This window comes from Danio rerio, chromosome 4 (genome assembly GCF_052040795.2).
Source record: "Danio rerio strain M-AB ecotype USA chromosome 4, GRCz13ab, whole genome shotgun sequence".
Taxonomy (NCBI): domain Eukaryota; kingdom Metazoa; phylum Chordata; class Actinopteri; order Cypriniformes; family Danionidae; genus Danio; species Danio rerio.
Window position 1 is genome coordinate 75,861,300 of NC_141024.2, and position 23,459 is coordinate 75,884,758.

Genomic DNA, 23,459 nt, shown 5'->3' on the forward strand with positions numbered 1-23,459 from the left:
GTTAAGGTGTGCATGCTAAAGGTTCTGCAGGATTTTGGCTCTCCTTGACCAAACTTGCTTACTCTTGCCTTATGTATACCACTCAGATACTTCTTGGCACTGAGTGTACATGACAAACTCTTCTAAGGTTACCGCCTTCATAACTTTGACCTTTAAATGAGAATTCTGCTCAACTTGGCTCAACAGAGTCCTACAAATGTGCTCAAGAGTGTTAAGGCTTGTTTTTTCACTGTGGAAGGGGTAAATATACTGTAGTCATAGATGAAAACACAGGCAATGAGGAGAGAGTACAATCTTCTGATTCAGAATTTTTGTATTACATCACAGTGCTGTGCTCATAAACGACAGCGTAGCATTGACAAAGCACAACTCTTGAACCTTCAGCTGTCGAAAATCCCAAAATAAGAACTTTTTATTATTATATTTTACTGGTTCTTAACCTTTATTAGATAGAACAGTGAAGTGGAGACAGGACATGCATGAGGCTGAGAGCTGGGAAGGATCATCAAAAGACCTGAAGCCAGGAATCGAACTCTGGTCAACATGAGCATTTCAGTACCTAATGTCAATACACTTAACCACTAGGCCAGGGACCACCAAACTTGTTCCTGGAGGTTCGGTGTCCTGCAGATTTTAGCTCCAACCCTAATCAAACACACCTGAATAAGCTAATCAAGGTCTTACTAGGTATACTTGAAACACCAATTTCCATATGTGATTATCTTTTTTGGCATTTAGACCATATGGTTAAAGTTCGGCAGCTCTTTTTCCTTAAGAAAAGTAGTTCTTTTAGTCTTCAAGGTTCAAGTCAGGAGTCACCAAATTTGGTCCTGGAGGGATGGTATTCTGCAGAGTTTAGCTTCAACCCTAATCAAACACCCCTGAAGGAGCTAATGGCAGTCTTAATAGGTATACTTGTAGGTTCCATACTGGTGTGTTGAGGCAGGTTAAACTAAACATTGCCGAACCAAGTCTGGTGACCCTTGGTTTAAGGTTCAGTCTTGAGTTAGGAAACCTCCTTGAAGACATTGATTAATTGTTTTTGTCTTTCTCTCCTCAGACCTGATGCCACTGAAAAGGGAGATTCAAGAATATCTGATTGAGAACCATAACGACTTCATACCTACAGAAAGTGAATTCATTTGCTCGCAGACTATGATGAGCTCACAAAAGACTGCTCAAACAACAAAGATCGCACATCCTCTCAAATGCGACCAGTGCGGAAGAGGTTTCACTAAAAAAGGACACCTCAGAAACCACATGAGGACTCACAATGGAGAGAGCTCTTTCACCTGCCAACAGTGTGGAAAAGGTTTCACTCAAAAGTCAAACCTCAGAAACCACATCAAAATTCATATTGCGAAAAACGCTTTGACCTGCCAACAGTGTGGCAAATCTTTCAGTCATAAAGACTACCTTAAACGACACATGAGAGTTCACACTATAGAGAGTTCTCACACGTGCCCTCAATGCGGAAAGAGTTTTGCAGACGAGTCGATATGTATCGCCCACATGAGGAGTCACACCGGAGAAAAACCGTTTGTGTGTGATCAGTGTGGGAAGAGCTACACAAGTCGGAGTAACCTTAAATACCACATGAATGTTCATGCAAATGAGAACAGTTTTATGTGCCATCACTGCGGAGTGCGTTTCAGAAGAAGCGCTCAACTGAAGAAACATGTAGAAACCCACATCGAACTGGTGCCTTTAATGTGTCGTCAGTGTGGAAAAACGTTCTCAACAAAAGAAAACCTCGAAGTTCACATGAGAAACCACTCTAAGGAAAGACCTTACACCTGTCAACAGTGCGGGAAGCGTTTCATCCGGAACGCAAGTCTTAAAGAGCACATGATAATTCACACCGGAGACAAGCCGCACATCTGCCAACATTGCGGGAAAAGCTTCTTTCGAAAAGCATACCTTGATATCCACATAAGGGTTCACACCGGAGAGAAACCGTACACCTGCCAAGATTGTGGAAAGAGTTTCATCCGAAAAGCACACCTCAATACCCACACGAAAGTTCACAGTGGTGAGAAACCTTACAGTTGTGAACTTTGCGGGAAGACCTCCTATCGGAAAGAAGACATTAAAAGGCACATGAGAGTTCACACCGGAGAGAGGCCTTATCGCTGCTCCAAGTGTGGAAAGGGCTTCACATGTACAAGAAGCTTAAGGAGGCACACAAAAATCCACCTACTGTAGAAAACAGGCAGCAGTCTAATTAATAATCATGGATACCCTCAGCAGAGAGAGAACCCTTTCATGAAGCGCAAAGGAAAAGTGTCCCTCTAAACCAGGCATGTCCAAACTCGGTCCTGGAGCGCCGGTGTCCTGCAGAGTTTAGTTCCAACCCTAATCAAACACACCTGGGCTAGCTAATCAAGCTCTTACTAGGCTTTCTAGAAACATCCTTGCAGGTGTGTCAAGGCAAGTTGGAGCTAAAATCTGCAGGACACTGGCCCTCCAGGACTGAGTTTGGACACCCCTGCTCTAAACAAAGGCATGTGTAAAGAATCTTATGCACCAAAGGAACCTGAAAAGCATGCATGCAACTATTTTCCTCCGGCTTAGTCCCTTATTTATCAGGAGTTGCCACAGAAGAATGAAGCATCAACTATCTTAGCATCTGTTTCAAACAGCGGATGCCCTGCTAGCCGCAACCCAGTTCTGGGAAACACCCATACACTCTCAGATTCCCCAAGGCATTCATACACTATGGCCAATTTAGATCATCCAATTCCCCTGTACCACGTGTTTGGACTGTCGGGGAAACCAGAGCATCCGAAGGAAACCCATGACAACAATGGAAGAACATACATACTCCACACAGGAATGACTCAAACCAGCGACCTTCTTGCTGTGAGGCGCTGAACCCACATCAAAACATTATAGGAGTTTAAACAATTTCAGAAATATACTGCTGATCTACCCTCTTCATCAGTGTGTCACTCCGCCCGCAGAGAGTACCAAACAGAGGACTAGAGTCACTATAGATTGACAATTACCGCCGCTGTTAGACCACAATGTATATTTGATACTTTTAGGCGATAATGTTGTTGCTTAGACTGTAAATATGCCGTTTATTTACAGGTACAGCGTCTATTTTAAAATATGTTTAGAAGATTTTGGAAGTGGGACTTCTAGCATGTCGGTGTCCTACCTTGTCAGATTGTCCTACCTCCCATTCAATAGATAGGTAGCACATTTTGATGATGCAATATGCCACCCATCTGATTTTGCCACCAGTGTAGGTTTGAATGTGGAGTAGTGTGATATGAAGCTATAATGTCACCCTGACCCCCCAACCTCAGAGCCTTTCAAATACAGTGTTGGGTGTATAATCTGATGGGTGGGATACAACGTCAGGACACCGCAGACACTTATTGAAGCCTTGGATGTGTGTCTGTACAGTAGTCTGTTGTGTAGTGTAATGTGTTTAGGCTATATCTAAAGGCAGTGTTTGGTCACTTATCTGTTATTTACGCTAGAGCAAATAGATTTCACTGCAATGTTAAGTTTTACATCTTACATTTGAAAACTTGGTCGTTGCTCTGTAGACTGATTTACGTAGCATCTTTAAATTATTGTGTTAGTGTTATTGTGCAATTAGTGACATTTGATATGAACTGCAGTGATATTTAATAATAAAAATGCTTTGTATTACAAACTGCAGCATTGAGTGTGATTGGCAGGAGGAATGTGAAGGGAGCAAACTATTTCCTCAAGACATTTTAAACTACAGCTGAAACAGGGTTGGACTAAAATAAATTGAAGTTTATTGGAAAATAAATACCAAATAACACAATTTTAAGTGTTTAAAAATAGACAACAAAATACAGCAGCCATATGTAACATGTATTACATGTCTGAAAAGCTCCAGAAGTGTATATTTCTGTTGCACTATATATATATATATATATATATATATATATATATATATATATATATATATATATATATATATATATATATATATATATATATATATTATTTAAAAACTGACATGCATTAACAGAATTGTTTTCTTAGGCTGTACTAAAACACAAAAATCCATTCATGTTCACAAATATTAAAGACACACCCTACTGTCAGGAGAATCTCATGAATATTCATGTCAGCGCCACTAATATTTCAGGATATACCTGTAGATCACACAGGTGTGTTTTAGTGAAGTGAAAGAGTGAAAGAGCTCAGATTGTGTTCCTGCTGCACAAGAGCGTCTGTACTTTGCTGGTAAGTTTAATATTTCTACTTTTACGCTGATTTGTGGAGATGATGAAGGGTTTATATGTGTGAGTGTGATTTGAATGTCTGATCCTGAAGATCAAAACCTCTGATTAAACATGGTGTCATTTAAACTTTGTGTAAAAAAAAAAAAAAACTTTAATTTTAATTCCTTGAAAATGTTTGTACTCTTCTATATCAGGGTGACTTTATAATTCCAGGTCATTCAGCACAAAACCAAATTTTAAACATTAGGAGTGTCGAACTCGAAAGTAAAGTTAAACCAGATGTTCCAGATGAACAGGAAGAAACTCTGCTGAAAAACAACAAGCCGATGTTCCTTATACAATCTGCATTTAACCCTTAACTGTCAGCTTGATGCTTTTAGTACTAAATAAATAAAAATAAACTATATAAAATAAATAAAAATAAAAACTATTTAATCTTATTTTATTGGTCTGCTTTGAGTATTCTTAAGAGATCTCTCAGATTTAATCTCAAATACCCGTTTTACCTTCCTGAAATATTCTATTAACACACTTGTGCTCAGAGAAACTGTATGAATATTTTCAGCTGCAGTGGTTTGGGTGTTGTTTTGATGACTCGCCCACAGTCAATAATATTTCAGGATATACCTGCAGTAGTGTTGTCAAAAATATAGATATTTCAAAATGCAATGATACTGGATTATCTAAAACAATACAGTTTTGCCTTTGGTTGGTATCGATAGCGGCTTTGGTCTTTTGAGGGTTGATAAACACTGCTCATGAGCACATTCTCTCAGCCCTACAATGTAAACTGATGAATGGCTGAAGGGTAAATGCCTGTAAGCCTTTTCTAGTGCTTCTGGAATATTTGTTTTCTGCTCTGAATTTAATCTGACTCCAATTTTAAGTGTCAATTGAATTTTGACTATTTCTGATTATAAACATGTCACATTTGTCGTTTATGAATGAATTTACACTTTTGATTTATATCTGCTCCTATACTCTTCAATTATACATTCAGATTGGGACCAAATGCCACTTATAGTTTCATGTCCAGGGTTTACGTGTTTCTCACAGATTTGATCTCAATGTTCTGAAGTTAGTCAGAGGATGCAGAGGTAACTAATACATCATAGTCTGGTTGCCTCCTGCTCACTTGTACTAAGTTTATTTAGTTATTTCCGCACAACTTGCTACTCTTAGTGATTAAACAGAAATTAAAAGGTCTGCAGTACCTCCTGCTCCATACAGTCATATGAGCTTAGAAATCTATAAAATCCTGTCACAACTAGTGATGTAAACAATTACAAATACTCAAACTACTGTAATTGAGTATTTTTTCTTTAAATATTGTAATTAACTAAGTTATTATATATATATATATATATATATATATATATATATATATATATATATATATATATATATGTAATTTTACTTTACCTTGAGTACATTATTAGTGCAGTATCGGTACTTTTACTCCACTACTGTCCTTCACTGGTATTAAACAACCAGTAAAAACCCAACTCTTCCGAGATCACCTGAACAAAAAATAAGGGCCCCCTCTTCTCTCCCCACTTCACCACACAACAACCCCAAAACATTGCCAATTTTGAGTGTGCCTCGCACAGGTGAGTGGGCTGTACAAACCACCTATAGAAAACAGTCTTTTTATCCCTCTGACACTTTATCAAACACTTGCACCAGTTTAGCAAATTTGCACCAGACATGTTCCATGTTCCTACTCCATATAAATACATGCATTAAAGACGTGGTGAGAGGGCTTGACAAACCATCTGTAGAATCACTCCTCTCTTAAAAAAAAAAAAAAACTCCAAACTCTAACTAGCGCTTACTTCTTTGAGCACTAACAGTTCCTTTGTATGATTATCACTTTTGGTGTGTTTTGCCTCTTCTTGTTGAATCGCTGAATGCCTCCTCAAATGTAAGTAACTTTAGACAAAAGGGTTCGCTTAATGTACTGTAAATGTATGCTACTTGCACATAAAACTGATAGGCTCTGGTTGTGTTTTTACACATCTTCTTAACAAGATTTTTGGCTGAAAGACATTTATACCGGTTACTTCCACTGCTGTATTTTGACAGATTTGCAAAGGCTTTAGTTCTTTTAATTGTCGGCTGTACTAGCTTCAGTTTTGCCACTTGTGTGGAACAACACTTGTGGTGTCTGTGCTTTGGTGGCTGGAAGACAGGAATAGTGAGAGGGACTTATGGCCTGTTGGCATAGATAAGATTTTAGTGAAGTTTATTTATGAACTAATTTTGAGAAGATCAAATGATTATGACTGTTCACGGCATTGTTAGATGGTTCCTAACTCACTATAAATAACCAGCTTTTCTTAACTCAGTATCTTCATCTTGAAGAATCCCCCTACCCACCCCGACTCCCCCTCCTTTCCAGATGGGTGACAGTGCAGGGATCAGCTCTGTTGCCTCACAGCAAGAATGTCTCTGGTTAAAGTCCTTACTAAACCAGTTGACATTGGCAGACTTTGCTCATTCTCCCCATGCTCGTGTGGGTTTTCTCCGGTTTCTCCAGTTTCCTCCTGCAGTCCAAAATCATGCAGTCTAAGTAAATTGAACAGAACAAATTGATACCACAGTCAAGCTCAGGGGAGTTCACCGAGATCTACCTGAGCTCAAACTCCCCTCTCGTCCTGCAAATGGGAGGGAGCCCAAGGCTCGAGGATCTCATAGGTTCAGGGCTCTCTCCTGGGACAGCATGCCAGACAAGCTTTATTATCAATCATCAGCTAAGTGTGAACTCTTGGAAATGATGAGGAGTTTTTTGGGATTTAAACGTCTGTCTGATCCTGAAGTTGTCAGCCTCAAATACCATTTAAACACAATGTCAAAACATCATCAAATACAATGTCAAAAGTATAATTTTTAATCCCTTGAAAATATCTGTACTTTTCTTTATCAGTCTTTCAGATCATTCAGTGAAAAATTTAACTCTAAACACAGAGCGTCTCAAACTTAAAAGTAAAGTTAAACCAGACCTTCCAGTTCAACAGGAAGAAACTCTGCAGAAAAACAACAAGCTGATGTTCCTTACAGAAACTGCACTTAACCCTCAACTGACAGCTGACTTTAGTAATAACTCAATAACTATTTAAAACTAAATAAATTGGCTTAACTTTAAGTTATCTTGACAATATACAGTTAAAGTCAGATTTATTAACCACCCTTTAATTATTTTTTTTTTTTTGAAATATTCTCCAAGTGATGTTGAACAGATTGAGGAAATGTTCACAGTATATTTGATAATATTTTTCCTTCTGGAGAAAGTCTTATTAGTTTTATTTCGGCTAGAATAAAAGCAGATTATAAGCATATTTTCATAAAAATTAAGCAGATTTTATTTTTTATAAACCATTTTAAGGTCAATATTATTAACTCCTTTAAGCTATATTTTTTCTCTATAGTCTACAGAACAAACCATCATTATACAATAACTTGCCTAATTACCCTAACCTGCCTAATTAACCTAATTACCCTAGTTAAGCCTTTAAATGTAATATTATAATAAAATAATAAATACAATAATAAAATGTAAAAATATATAGCCCACTGTTATTTACTGTCATCATGGCAAAGATAACATAAATCAGTTATCAGTGATGAGTTATTAACACTATTATGATTAGAAATTTGCTGAAGAAATCTGCTCTCCGTTAAACAGAAATTGTGGAAAAAAATAAACAGGGGGGCGAATAATTCTGACTTCAACTGTATATCATTTTATTTTATAGGTCCAATACGGCTTTACGTATTCTTTATAGACCTCTCAGATTTAATCTTATATACTTTTTCATTCTAAAAAATATTCTATTAACACACTTTTGCTCAGAGAAACTACTAAGACATTTTCAGCTCCAGTGGTTTGTGTGCTGCCCACAGTCAGGAGAATCTCATGAATCACACGGCCACACGATGGAGCCAGTAATATTTGAAGATATACCTGTAGATCACACAGGTGTGTTTTAGTGAAGTGAAAGAGTGAAAGAGCTCAGATTGTGTTCCTGCTGCACAAGAGCGTCTGTACTTCTGCATGTGAGTTTAACACTTCTACATTACGCTGATTTGTGGAGATGATGAAGGGTTTATATGTGTGAGTGTGATTTAAATGTCTGATCCTGAAGATCAAATCCTCAAACACAGATTAAACACTGAGTCAAACACGCTCATTTAAACACTGTGTCTAAAAGCTTTATTTTTAATCCCTTTAAAGTGTTTGTGCTCTTCTATATCAGACTGACTCAATAGTGTCCAATAATTCAGCATTAAATATAACTCTAAACATTCAGAGTCACCAAATCAAAAGTAAAGTTAAAGCAGACCTTCAGTTGAACAGGAAGAAAAGCTGAAAACAACAAGCTGACGATCCTTAAACAACACTGCATTTAACCTTTGACCGTCAGAGTAACTCATTAACCAAAGAGCCTCTTTAGTAGAGAGACATTTTAATACTCACTAAATCAACAATTGGCTGAACCTGAACTTCTCTTGATAAACTCTATATAACATGCATTTACCTTAAATCAAATGTGAAACAGCTGAGATGTCAGATCAGGGTTAAACCAACTGCATTCATGTTAAGGACTATATATATATATATATGTGTGTGTGTGTGTGTGTGTGTGTGTGTGTATGATTGTTTCCTGAAAGCTCTGCTAATGTCTGCATTGGTGTTTTAGCTGCAGTATGGCAGAGGAGCGAGTAAAGGACTCTCTCTCAGAGAAACACAGGTATTGACTCTGTTTTTACACCATTATTTTAACATGACAACAGACAGACCTTCAGTCTACTATTAGTCTGTGCTGAATTAAACTGAATAAACTCATATTTGTCTGATAAACTCTTGTAAAGGAGACTGAAGTTTGTCCTGCAGTTTATTCCTCTGGTGTGTTTGTGTGTTCAGTGTGAGATCAGGATCATGTGTGTCCAGCTCTGTGTCTCTGAGGAGTGACTGGTCTAAAGGTGGTCGTCCTCCAGACCTCAGTGAGAAAACACCATCTTCAGTCAAAAGGTATTTAGTGTTTTACATTATTGAACACACTTGGACTGTATTGAACATGTTATTGTGAACTAACAATCCAGAAAATAGAGTCATTAGTAAATGAATCAGTTGTTTGGATGAATCAAATGACTCAATGACTTTTGGTGAATTTAGACATTTACAGACAGCTAGTGATGGTTTTAGTTTCTTATTCAGAACATCTTTTAGACAGGCAAGGGGACAAAACCGAATCAATCATAATCAAGAGTAATCCACAAAGAGTAACCCAATATCCAGACAGCTAACAATAAACACAGAAGATTAAACACAAACCAGCGAAACACGCTCTGAGTGTACATGAACGAGGAACACACCGCTAATCCACAAGAGTACTCCAGTAAACAGAGCTGATGGCTGATTTTGGAGCGCTGCTTCATGAAGCTTCAATACCTTTACATTTATTTTGTTGTAAATCAGTGGATCAGAGCATTTGACAGATCTATTGACAGCTCAGTTTAGCCAGTTCTAGAAAATGTTTGGTCGTCCCACACATCTTCTATTAAAGGATTATGGGGCCACTGTGCTCTGAGGAACCTTCAGTGCAGCAGAAATGTTTCTGTAACCTTGGCCAGATCTGTGTCTTGCCTCAATTCAGTCTCTGAGCTGTTCAGGCAGTTCCTCTGACCTCATGATTGTCATTGGCTCTGAGATGCATTGTGAGCTGGAAGCTCTTATATAGACAGGTGTGTGGCTTTAATCAAGTCCAATCAGTGTAATCAAACACAGCTGGACTCAACTGAAGGTGAAGAACCATCTCAAGGAGGATCAGAAGAAATGGACAGCAGCTGAGTTCACAGCAAAGAGTCTGAACCATGTGATATTTCAGCTTTTCTTTATTAATAAATCTGCAAAAACGTCTACAGTTCAGTGTTGTTCTGTCAGTATGGGCTGCTGTGTGGACATTAATGAGGAAGCAATGAACTTAAATGATTTTAGCAAATGACCACAACAGAACAAAGAGTGGCTCTGAATACTTTCTGTACGTACTGTAAGTCTAATCTGTTAAGCAGACCTGGGGCCTGTTTCAGAAAGGAGGTTAACTGAAAACTCAGAGTATTTTAACCCTGAAATGAGAGAAACTCTGGGTTTTCTGTTTTAAAATGGCAGGTTTGTTAAACTCGAGAAAGCAGGGTAAGTCAAGCCTGTTTCTGAAAGAGAGGTAACTTTAACTCAGAATCAGTTACTGTGGTATATTACTCTGTGAATCTAACCTGGTCAGAAGCAGGTTTTATTCTCTAAACTCAGAGTTTCTGTCGGTCTCTTCCCCTTTTTTAAAGATGAAGCGGTATTTCTTGTCCTAGCCTTACGTTTCCACCCACCTATTTTAATGCTCATTTTGGAGATGTATATAAAATCGATTGATAGAAACGTCATGATGCACATAACTTTTTAAAATATGCATAAAAACGCACATAACTGAGTAGGATAAACTTTTATTCGATAGAAAATGTGCGCATAAACTACGATGGAAACACTTTTACTGAACAAATTACAGTATGTACATTAAAAAAAGATCATGATCATATGATAATGAAAATGTGTGTGAATGGACAAACCAGCAGGCTGAGCACACTGTAACATGTCTTAAATATTGTTTTAGTCATTCTAAAATGCCTGAACTGTTTCAGTATTAGTGTATATTATTAATTACCTCCACGTCTGGAGTGTGTCAAGAGTCTCCGCGTCTCATGGCTTCAGACGCCCCCACGTGTTCATTGTGTTTCAGCATTGTCTTCTGACAGAGGCGCAAGTACATTAATTAAATAAATAATTAATTGACGCAGCTTCTTCTACCACAGTAAATTCTGTTTTTACTGTTGATATTTGGTGCCAGTTTAATCAGGAAGTGACAATTTTTTTCTCTTTGACTCGTTGGATGGAAACGCTGCTTTATTCGCATGTTTTATGCAATATTCCAGTTTTGCACATAAATTTATGTAATATATTTGGATGGAAACATAGCTATTGCCTACATTTTAGTCACACACAGAAGAACTGTGCGAGAATGGTTTGTCCTTTTTTAATAAATAAATAAATTCACCTTCGACATGCATGTAACTAGATTAATGGGATTATTATTCTTTCTAAAAATTATTTTTAGTACTGCTTACCTTCTAAATTTTATATTAACCTCTACCACTGTTAAATCATTTAAAACTAATAAATGTGTATAAAAGTTTAGAAAAAAATATTAACGTCACACATTACATGACTCATTTTATTATACTTAAATAGTTAAATACTTAAAAAGTGAAATTAGGCATTAACTTGAGCAGCTGTTTTCCCACACTAACTGTCTCTTCTTCACTGATGGTTGCTTCTTTTCAAATATATACGCTCATATTTGCTATAACTTTGCATGAGCAGATCAAGTTCAGCTGGAGAAAGAAATGCTGATCTCTTTTATAAGATATTGCCATAGTCACTGGTAATGTCTGCGCTCCATTGATAATGCCTTTTTAAAGTCACGGTGTGCGCGCTTAACTCTGAGTTGGTCTACTCGAAGTTGATTGACCCAACTCAGATCAGCTATTCTGAAACCCAAAACTCAGAGTATTTAATATCTCGGTAAATCAACTCAGAGTTCAAGATTAAACTCTTGAGTTGTTTAAACCTCCTTACTGAAACAGGCCCCAGATCAGCCAGACCTTGAGCTAAGAGTTACTTTGTGCTAGCTTTGTGCCTGGTAAAATGTGTGTTTTTTTTTCCAGTGATTTTGTTTTCTGTCAGTCTTGATACACCTTTAAAGGAGACTGAAGTTTGTCCTGCAGTTTATTCCTCTGGTGTGTTTGTGTGTTCAGTGTGAGATCAGGATCATGTGTGTCCAGCTCTGTGTCTCTGAAGAGTGACCGGTCAATAGATCGTCCACCAGACCTCAGAGAGAAAACACCATCATCTGCCAGAAGGTTTTTTGTGTTTTAAATTATTGATCACACATGGATTGTTTCAGGCATATTATTGTGAACCAACAATCCAGTAAAGAGAATCACTTCTGAATGAATCAGTTGTGTGAATGAATCAAATGACTCAATGACTTTGACTCATTTACAGACACCTAGTGGCAGATTTAGTTTCTTATTCAGACAATCTCCAGTGGATCTTCCAGGTAGGAAAAAATACTTTTGATTCATATTTTAATTGTAAATATAACACAGAAAATGTTTCCTGGAAAAGATCCTGCTTCTGCAACGCATTTCATTTGTAACTGTTATTATTTTTTACGTAATTAAAGATGTTAAGAATTAAAAAGTATTTGTCAAGTGAGGAATAATTGACTGCAGTTCATTGAATTACTCGAAAATTGTTCACTCCTGTGATGCACGTAAAGTCGCCATTACACATTTATTGTGTATTATTTTCTCATAATTCAACAGACCAGAGTGGATTATTCTGCAATTTTTAATAGATGTCTGAACAATGATAGCCAGACCAAAAAAGGTAAATTTAAGCAGATAAACCTAAAAATCTACTAAACATCTTACTATAGTCCAGAACTAGACTAGTCATCAAACACACAGATCAGACAGATTCACACTGCTGCATATCTGATGACTAGTCTAGTTTTGGGCTGTTGGTAAACATCTATTAGACTTCTTTTAAATATAAATGTAATAATTGAAATCTGTTTGCTGGGATGCTGATGTTCCCACAGCTAAAGCCACCATGTTGTGTTCCAGACATTTGTCAGGTTTTTGTCCTCAAACTTCTCCTGTGTGTGAAACTAGTTTCTTACAAATCCAAAGCTTTCTGTGTGTTTTGATGTGATGTTTGACTGTGAAGTTACTGGAGTCATTCAGTGTAGAGATATGAAACTGTCATGTGCTCAAAACCTGCCAAATCTGCTTTAGCTGTGTGTTTATCTGAAAATAACAACACCTTACAAAGTTTATCAGAATCAAGCGTTCAACAGACTCATATTATAATGTCTTTTTGTCTTTATTGAGTAGTTTGTGGATGTACAACTGAATGTTAATGAATGTTTTATTTAAATATTGATCTTCTCTTTTCTTCAATCATAGAATCTTGAGAATAAAATGATCAGATTTCTGAAGAATCAACTGGAAAACTTTAGGAAAATCTTACAAGAAGAAAACAGACAAGAGTTTGTTAAGGAGTTTAATGAGAACAGAAGCATTATCACAGAAGCAGCTCTTGATCTCACACTCTTCTTCCTGAGAGAGATGAAGCAAGATCAAGCTGCTGATACTCTCCAGGGTAAGAGACTCATGGGTATCTGTCTGACTGACACTTACTAATATAGCTGGAAAAGTAAAGACTAAATCTCTCCGTTTCTTTGCTCCTGTGTTTAGGTGAGCTGTTCTTTATTAATCAGCTTAAATGTAGCCTGAAGAGGAAATATCAAAGTGTGTTTGAAGGAATTGCTCAGCAAGGAGACTCCACACTTCTGAATAACATCTACACAGATCTCTATATCACTCAGGGTGCGAGTGAACAGGTCAACACTGAACATGAGATCAGACAGATTGAAGCTGCTTCCAGACGTCATCAGTCACTAGAGATACAGGTTGAATGCAAACATTTGTTTGAAGCAGCTGAACAAGACAAGCAGATCAGAACTGTCCTGACAAAAGGAGTTGCTGGCATCGGGAAATCAGTCTCTGTGCAAAAGTTTGTTCTGGATTGGGCTGAAGGGAAAGAAAATCAAGACATCAGCTTCATATTTCCTCTTCCATTCAGAGAAATGAACTTAAAGGAGAAAGAAAGACAAAGTTTAAAAGACCTCATAACTCAGTTTTTCCCAGAGACTAAAGGACTGAACCTTACAAGAAGCACACGATTCAAAGTCCTGTTCATCCTTGATGGATTGGATGAATGTCGTCTTCCTCTGAACTTTGCTGGTAATGAGACGTGTGGTGATGTATCTTCAGCAGTGTCTCTGGATGTTCTCCTGACGAACCTCATCAAGGGAAATCTGCTTCCTTCTGCTCTCATCTGGATCACCAGCAGACCAGCAGCTGCCAGTAAGATTCCTGCTGACTGTATCGACCGGCTGACAGAGATACGAGGATTCAATGATGCCCAAAAGGAGGAGTACTTCAGAAAGAGACTCACAGATCAGAATCAGGCCAGAGAAATCATTGATCACATTAAACAGTCAAAGAGTCTCTTTATTATGTGCCACATCCCAGTCTTCTGCTGGATTTCAGCCACTGTTCTCCAGAACATACTGAAACTGAAACACAGGGCTCATGCTGAAACACTGCAGGAATCTCCCAAGACTCTGACACAGATGTACACACACTTTCTCCGCTTTCAGATCCAGCAGAGCAGAAGAAAGTATGATGGAGAAAACACAGCAGATGTCTCCTGGGATCCAAAGCTCATCCTTTCACTGGGGAAACTGGCCTTCCAGCAGCTGGACAGAAACAATGTGATCTTCTATGAGAGCGATTTGAAAGACTGTGGCATTGACGTCTATAAGGCATCGGTGTACTCAGGCATGTGTACCCAGATCTTTAAGGAGGAGACGGGAATCATTCTTGGTACCATGTACTGCTTTCTCCACTTGAGCATTCAGGAGTTCATTGCAGCCCTTTATCAACATCTGATTCTAGACAGAGACAAGAAGCATGGATGGTTTTTTATACAGATAAGCAAAAATAAAGGCATGATTGATTTGCTGAAGACAGCAGTAGACAAGGCTCTGGAAAGTGAGAATGGACATCTGGACCTTTACCTTCGCTTCCTTCTCGGTCTGTCACTCCAGTCCAGTCGACAACTCTCACGAGGCCTGTTGACACAGCGGAATGACAGTGACCAGAGCAAAGAGGAAATAATTGCCTACATCAAGCAGAAACTTGAAGGGAATCTGTCTCCAGAGAGATCCATCAATCTGTTCTACTGTCTGAATGAACTGAACGACCAAACTCTGCTGAAAGAGATTCAGTCTCACCTCAGTAGAGGAAGTCTGTCATCTGCTCGCCTTTCACCTGCCCAGTGGTCTGCTCTGGTCTTTGTGTTGTTGACCTCAGAGGAGGAGCTGGAGGAGTTTGAGCTTCAGAAATTCCAGAGATCAGACGAGTGTCTCATCAGACTATCAGCAGTCATCAAAACCTCCAAAAGAGCTCTGTAAGTCAACGTCCTTCTTTTTTTTCATCTAAGTAGTAGACATTTCCTGAATTTAAATAATACAGTATATAATGTTAATGGTCATGAGCTTTAGGTCATGACCGAAAGGACAAGATTTTAGATACAAACAGCCAAAATGAGTTTGCTTCGCAGGGTTGCAGGTTGCACCCTTATAGACAGGGTCTGGAGCTCTGCCATATGGGAGGAGCTCAGAGTAGAGCCACTGCACCTCCACATCGACAATTCAATTCATCTTTATTTCTATAGCACTTTAATAATGTAGATTACGTCAAAGCAGCTTCACATAGAAGACCATAGTAAATTGAAGCAGTGTCAGTTCAGTTTTGTGTTGAAGTTCAGTTCAGTTCAGTTCAGTGTGGTTTACTTTTCACTGCTGAGAGTTCAAACACTGAAGAGCAGAAGTCAGCTGAGTTGGCTCGGGCATCTGTCCCACCGGGAGGATATTTTGACTCGTATCTATGCTGATAATTATAAGGTAACAATGACACAGACACACACTCGTACACTATGGTCAATTTTGTTAACTCAGTTCACCTATACCAAATGTCTTCACACTGTGGGGGAAACTGGAGCTGGGACTCAAACCAGCGACCTTCTTGTTGTTAGGCGAAAGTGCTAATCACTGAACCATTGTGCCACCCTCTTTTTTATTATATCTTCTAATCGTGCAGGCAGGCAAAACAAATGCAAGAGCTGGATCTAGGTTCAGTTCTAATGTTAAATAAAATCCATACACAAAGAAAATGCCAGAGCTGAAGAGCAGAAAACACAAGCAAGAGAAACACACACACATACAGCAAACTATGATCAACACATAATGACTAAAACAGAGGACATTAGGCAAGGCAAGGCAAGTTTATTTATATAGCACATTTCATACACAATGGCAATTCAAAGTGCTTTACATAAACAAGAATAAAAGAAACAAGTAAAATAAAAATAAAAACAAATAATAAAAACAAAACAAAACATAAAAACAGGTAAAATGTGATATGAAAGAATGAAGAAGAAGAGAAAAACATGATAGTGCAATCTGTCGGACGCAGCACAGTGCTCATTCAGTAAAGGCACAGCTAAACAGATGTGTTTCAGTCTTGATTTGAATGTGCCTAATGTTGGAGCACATCTGATCATTTCTGGAAGCTGATTCCAGCAGCGAGGGGCATAGTGGCTAAAAGCCGATTCACCCTGCTTTGACTGAACTCTTGGAACTTCTAGTTTATATGATCCTAAAGATCTGAGTGATCTGTTAGGTTTGTATTCAGTCAGCATATCTGTGATGTATTTAGGTCCTAGGCCATTTAGTGCTTTATAGACCAGTAATAATACTTTAAAATCTATTCTGAATGTAACTGGCAGCCAGTGTAAAGACCTGAGGACAGGTGTGATGTGCTCTGATTTTCTGGTTCTGGTTAGAATTCTGGCTGCAGCGTTCTGGATGAGCTGCAACTGCCTGACTGTCTTTTTAGGAAGACCAGTGAGGAGTCCATTACAGTAATCCACCCTGCTGCTGATAAAAGCATGAACAAGTTTTTCTAAATCTTCACTAGAAACAAAGCATCTGATTCTTGCTATGTTTTTGAGATGATAGTATGCTGATTTACTGACTGCTTTGACATGACTGTTAAAACTCAGATCTGACTCCAGAGTCACACCAAGATTCTTGACCTTATTTTTTGTCGTTTGACCTTTAGTGCCAAGGTACGCATTTACCTTGAGAACCTCATCTTTGTTTCCAAACACAATCATTTCAGTTTTCTCTTTGTTTAACTGAAGAAAGTTTTGGCACATCCAATTGCTCATTTCATCAATGCATTGGCAGAGGGTGTCAATGGGGCTGTAGTCATTAGGCAGTAAGGCTAGGTAGATCTGAGTGTCATCAGCAGAGCTGTGGTAGGAGATTTGGTTCTTTCTCATTATTTGGCTCAGAGGAAGCATGTAAAGGTTGAACAGGAGAGGTGCCAGAATCGAGCCTTGTGGGACTCCACACGTCATGGGTGTCCACCTCGACCTATGGTCACCTATACTGACATGGTAACCTCTACCTTCTAGGTAAGATCTAAACCATTTGAGGACCGTGCCAGATAGCCCAACCCAGTTTTCCAGCCTATCCAGAAGTATGCTGTGATCGACAGTGTCAAATGCAGCACTGAGATCCAACAATACCAGCACTGTTATTTTACCTGAATCTGTATTTAGGCGTATATCATTGATTATCTTTATAAGAGCGCTCTCTGTACTGTGATGTGCTCTGAACCCCGATTGAAAATTGTCTAAACACCCCCTGAAGTTTAAGAACTTGTTAACCTGGTTAAAAACAACTTTTTCAATGATTTTGCCAATGAATGGGAGATTTGAGATTGGCCTGTAATTGCTCAATAGGGTGTTATCCAGGTTGCTCTTCTTCAAGAGGGGTTTAACAACTGCAGTTCTAAGTGAGGTTGGAAAAACCCCTGAGAGAAGTGAAGCATTTACCACTTTTAGAAGATCCATTTCTAAACAGGTAAACACCGTTTTGAAGAATGATGTGGGGAGCATGTCAAGACTGCAGGTTGATGTTTTCATAACTTGCACAATTTCTTCTAAGATTTTGCTGGTAATTGCCATGAAATCAGACATAATGTCTGATTTCTTAAGTTGTGGTTGAGCTTGTTTGATATCGACACAACTTGGCTGATTGGATGAGCTGATTGCCTTTCTGATATTATTGATCTTATCAGTAAAGAAATGAGCAAACTCATTACATTTGCTTTCAGAGAGGAGCTCACTTGGAATCCGACTGGGGGGGTTTGTGAGCCTCTCTATCATTGCAAAGAGTGTACGAGCATTATTTAAGTTGCTGTTTATAAGGCTTGAAAAGAAAGTCTGTCTAGCAGTGTTTAGTTCCATATTAAAGGCATGAAGACTGTCTTTATAGATATTATAATGGACTACTAGTTTCGTCTTTCTCCACATACGCTCAGCTTTTCTGCACTGTCTTTTCATCATTTGTACTCTCGGTGACCTTGTCCAAGATCCCTTTTGCCTGCCAGTCATCTTCTTGACTTTAACAGGAGCGATGTCATTTATGACATTCTCAATTTTAGAATTGAACAAATCAAGGAGAGAATCAACAGAATCTGCAGATATACTTGGTGCTAGTGAAATGGCCTTCATAAACTGCTCACTAGTGTTCTCATTTATGCATCTCTTTCTGACAGAGATAGATCTGTCTTTAATAGCTGGAGTGATCAATATATCAAAAAAGATACAGAAATGATCAGATAGTGCCACATCCTTAACAACAGTCGATGAAATGTGTAAACCCTTGGTTATAAGTAGATCAAGAGTGTGTCCACGATTGTGTGTGGGTCCTTGAACATGCTGAGTCAGATCAAAAGTGTTAAAAACAGTCATCAGTTCTTTTACAGCATTGATTTCTGGATTATCAATGTGAATATTAAAATCCCCAGCAATACTAAAATAATCATATTCAGAGGTTACTATTGATAACAGCTCTGTAAAATCCTCAATAAAAGCTGGAGAATATTTTGGAGGTCTGTAGATAATGATCAGTAAGATGCGTGGAGCACCTTTTAGTGCTATACTCAGATATTCAAAAGACAGATAGTCACCAAATGACACTTGTTTACATTCATACACATCTTTAAACAGGGCAGCGATGCCTCCACCTCTCCTATTAACTCTGCAAACACTCAAAAAGTCAAAGTTTAAAGGAGCTGCTTCATTCAGAACTGCTGCACTACAACTGTCATCTAGCCAAGTTTCAGTTAAAAGCATAAAATCAAGGCAATTTGTGTTGATAAAATCATTGACTAAAAGAGACTTATTGTTGAGCGATCTGATGTTTAAAAGCGCTAACTTAACAGTTTTAGCTGTTTTTTCTATAGTAGTCTCAGATCTACATTTAATAGACACCAGATTTGAATGATTTGCTAAGCGGCCTGATGAAGTCTTTGGTTTTCTGTCACTTAACACAACACATATCTGCTTAGAGAAAGCTACAGACACACTGGGTTCCTGCTTGTTCTGAAAACATTTGATAAAGACACTGTTATCTAAGCAGGTCCCCGACACACATCACAGAGAGCTCTTGTGTTCACCAGCTGAAGATGGGGCGTTGTTGTTTGGGCCCTGGCGGTGTGATCGGAGGGCTCTTCCAGGTGGGCTCATAGGTGGTTGTGGAGCAGGCCGCTTTTTGGTTGGTAACTGGGGGCTTGCGGCAATGGAGTGTGAAAGTTTAGTTCCAGCATACACCAGTTCCTCCATCTTTTTTGAAAAACCCAAGAGTGGTGAACATTGTGACAATGAGAACGTGTCCGGCGACAGAGGCTGTGCATCTGGAGATTCTGTCTGCAGAAATATGTTTTCCTGAGGATCATTTTTGAGTGACGAGACTTGATGCTGTTCTGATGCGTCACAGTCTGCCTGTGTTGAGCAGAGGGCAACTGATAGTGTCTCTATCAACATTGGGTGTTTTGGCTGCATGGCATTATCACTGTCCTTGGGTGATTCGTCAGCCACAAGTCCACTCAGGAGCTAATTTGAGGTCCTGTGGTCATCCGGACATTTGTTAGGTGTGTGTGTACAATTCAGTTCAGTGGCATACACAGCTGATGGATGATTGAGGGAGAAAAAAATATTGTCCTTTAGCACCTTTGCACCAAGTTTGTTTGGATGAAGGCCGTCTGATGTAAACAGCTGTCTTTGGTTCCAGAAGAGATTGAAGTTGTCGATGAAATTCAGTCTTTTCATGGTACATGTTTTCTGTAGCCATACATTTAGACCAAGAAGCCGTGAAAACATATTTGTCCCTCTTGCAGGGAGTGGTCCACTTATGAATGGCTGAACCTTCAATCTTTCAGCTGTTTCCAAGAGCTCACAGAAATCTTTCTTGAGCAGTTCTGACTGTTCCTTCCGAATATCATTCTTCCCCACATGGATGATAATCCGTTTTGCAGTCTTGTGCTTTTTCAGAATTTCCTCAAGTTCTTTGTTTACATCAGAAACTGTTGCATGAGGAAAGCAGTATGTCATTGTAGATTTGCTCCTGAAATTCTTGATTATTGAATCTCCTACGACTAGTGTTCTTATCTCCGGTGTGATCGGAGCAGAATGCCGCTGTCTAGTCGGCCTTGAGCCTCTGTTCCATGCAGAATTAGTTGCTGAATCATGCGATCTCTGTCTGACTGCATTTGGGGATTCTTCACCCATATTACTCAAAACTTCATATCTGTTCTGAAGCTGTATTTGAGTCTGAGCTGTATTTGGGGTAGAAAATGCTAATGCGGCAGCGTATGATCTGACCCCACGAGTACCCTTTGGTCTCGCACCTTGTTTATGCCAATGCTCATTTTCAACAGTTCTTTTCTGTTTTTCTGTGCTCAAAACAGTAGCAGGAACAGATTTATGGGACTCACCGGCTGTGTGCTGAGAGAATCCACAATGAAGCTGAAGTTCTGGTCGGATCGCAAGCAACTTCGTTTCAAGAACTGCAATCTTTTGTAGAAGTTTGTGGCAGTTTGCACAGCAGTGAGAATCTGAATTAATCCGATCCAGAGGCATTTTCACAGCCGTGTCTTCCCGTCTCCGGAATGTAAGCAGCTGGTAGCGGGAGGATTGTTTAGACGGTAATTCCTTTATTGTTAGTAAAGCTATATTCCAGAAAGTTTGTAGAATCGATGCTGATCTTCAAGCCGTGTTGTTTGAGCACTGTGCTGATAGGCTCAAGTTAAAATTAGGGTATAAGATATAAAAGCAAGAGTGCGAAGAGCGGAGCAGTGGGCAAAGACGTCCGAACAGTAGCAAAGCAGAAAATGTTTATCTAAAACATAAAATAAGCATTAGGCGGTTAAAACGCTGCATAACTGTAATGATATGACGCGTCTTTCTCTGGCTCAGCACCAGCCAACACACCTGCTGTTGAACTCCCTTCCTCCTCATCCCTGTCTATAAGCGCTGAACTCTGTATCAGTGAGCGAGAGAGACGGTGTTTGCTCCGCTCCATGCAAGTGTTTTTTTAATAATCAAGTGTTACCGTGTTGTGCAACACAACGAATCGATTATGAAATTTGTTGCCAACGCTCTTAGTAATCGCACTGATTTTTATATATATATATATTATATATATATAGTCCTGCTGGCCGGCAGCTTACACAACTTTTTTAAGTGTTGTGAATGAAGCGTGCTGGGACGAATGTCCGCATGTGCCCAATAGAAACAAGGCAGCCAGCAGGCACAGAGGAAAACACTCCATGGCAACGCTGCTGTAACTTTCACTCATTGGAAAATGTTTTTCTGCCTGCATCAAGTTCAGCTGATGTCCCGCCCCCGAGAGCCATATACCCCACCGTGATTGGTGGGCTCGTTCAGCTCCACATACAACACTGTAAAGTGCCGTACATATCAAACTCAACATCAATATTGTGTTTATCCTCTACACAGGCTACAGAGCTGTAATCTCACTGTTCAGTGCTGTGAGAGTTTGTCTTCAGCTCTACAATCCTCAAACTGTGTGCTGAGAGAGCTGGACCTGAGTAACAATGACCTGCAGGATTCAGGAGTGAAGCTTCTCTCTGATGGACTGAAGAGTCAACACTGTAAACTGGACACACTGAGGTAAATGATTCTCCACTCAACAGCAACTACAAAAAGAGTTACAGAAACCTAAAAAAGAAATTTTAGATATTTAGACTACACACTGAGTAGGCTTTGTGCCGAAACGTCTGTTTGTCTGTTATCACCCGTAAAATGTAAGAAAAAGTATAAATAAAAACAGTACGAAGCAATTGAGTGCGAATCATTACCTTCTTTTGAGATATTTAGATTAGAAACAAGACAAAAAATCTAAGCAAGAAAAGCATTTTTTGCAGTGTAGATGAGTTGCCTCTAAGTTCTGTACTCATATTTTATATGTTTATATGTTTGGACTCAAAGGTGGATTGACTACAGCTCTAGTGACTGTCAGACAAGAGACAAAGACACCAAGAGATTGAGTTTGTGTGTGTTTAGTTTATTTACAGTATTGTCCACAATATCATCTAAATATGATCTAAAGATAAATAATGAAAATCAGCTCATTTTCAATTACACTTTATACTTCAAGATTTCCTTTTGAGGTCAAATGTGTCTTATTCCTCAAAGCAGACTTTACAGCTTGATATGGTGTATTATGAACAATGTCTTTACTCTGTACACCTCTACAGATGATGTCGAGTCCTTGTTGAGTGTGTGAGTGTGTTTGCTGATGCGAGGGCTCGATCAATAAGCAGAAACAGCAGTCAGCATCTTCACAACACAAAGAGATGTGTGATTGTCCAACTGTGTGATGTGGACTATTGCTGTGTTTGTAGATTGTCTGGCTGTATGGTGACAGAGGAAGGCTGTGGTTTTCTGTCTTCAGCTCTGACTTCAAACCCCTCACACCTGAGAGAGCTGGATCTGAGGTACAATCATCCAGGAGATTCAGGAGTCAAGCTGCTCTCTGAACAACTGGAGGATCCAAACTACACACTGCACACACTCAAGTATGTGGAGCAGCACTGCCTTTTTAATTGTGAATACAGATACTTTGATACTTCACTGCTCTTCTAGTGTCCAGATATGAATCAAAGCTGTTAAATATGTCAGTGCACTGGGGCAGTTCTCACATTAAGCGTGATATTATATCTCATATTAACACTGTACAGTTTCAGCAAGTGTGTGTGTGTGTGTGTGTTTGTGTGTGTGTGTGTGTGTGTGTGTGTGTGTGTGTGTGTGTGTGTGTGTCTGTCTGTCTGTCTGTGTGTGTGTGTGTGTGTGTGTGTGTGTGTGTGTGTGTGTGTGTGTGTGTGTGTGTGTGTGTGTGTGTGTGTGTGTGTGTTTAAGCTGATGTTTGTGTACTGACTGAATGTGAATCTGTGTGTGTTTACAGTCTGGATTATGGAGGAGAGACGAGGATTACAGCAGGACCACGCAAATGTAGGACTACACACACACACATGCACACACTCACAACCAGACACACACACACACACACACACACACACACACACACACACACACACACACAC

At 39.1% G+C, this 23,459-nt stretch overlaps 1 protein-coding gene across 2 annotated transcripts in view; it reads left to right on the top strand.

Annotated features, from left to right (window-relative positions):
- Positions 1-4,128: 4,128 nt before the first annotated feature.
- The window catches only part of LOC141381790 (NACHT, LRR and PYD domains-containing protein 3-like), a 40,516-nt gene continuing 21,185 nt past the window's right edge, over positions 4,129-23,459 (top strand). The window contains exons 1-11 of one of the 2 annotated variants that reach the window (XM_088649711.1): positions 4,129-4,236; positions 7,991-8,291; positions 8,936-8,986; positions 9,160-9,267; positions 12,099-12,203; positions 12,349-12,403; positions 13,317-13,512; positions 13,608-15,387; positions 21,853-22,026; positions 22,761-22,934; positions 23,321-23,367. In XM_088649711.1, the coding sequence (XP_088505837.1) occupies positions 8,943-8,986; positions 9,160-9,267; positions 12,099-12,203; positions 12,349-12,403; positions 13,317-13,512; positions 13,608-15,387; positions 21,853-22,026; positions 22,761-22,934; positions 23,321-23,367 (2,683 nt within the window). In that variant the 5' untranslated portion in view covers positions 4,129-4,236; positions 7,991-8,291; positions 8,936-8,942. 2 annotated transcript variants of the gene reach the window in all.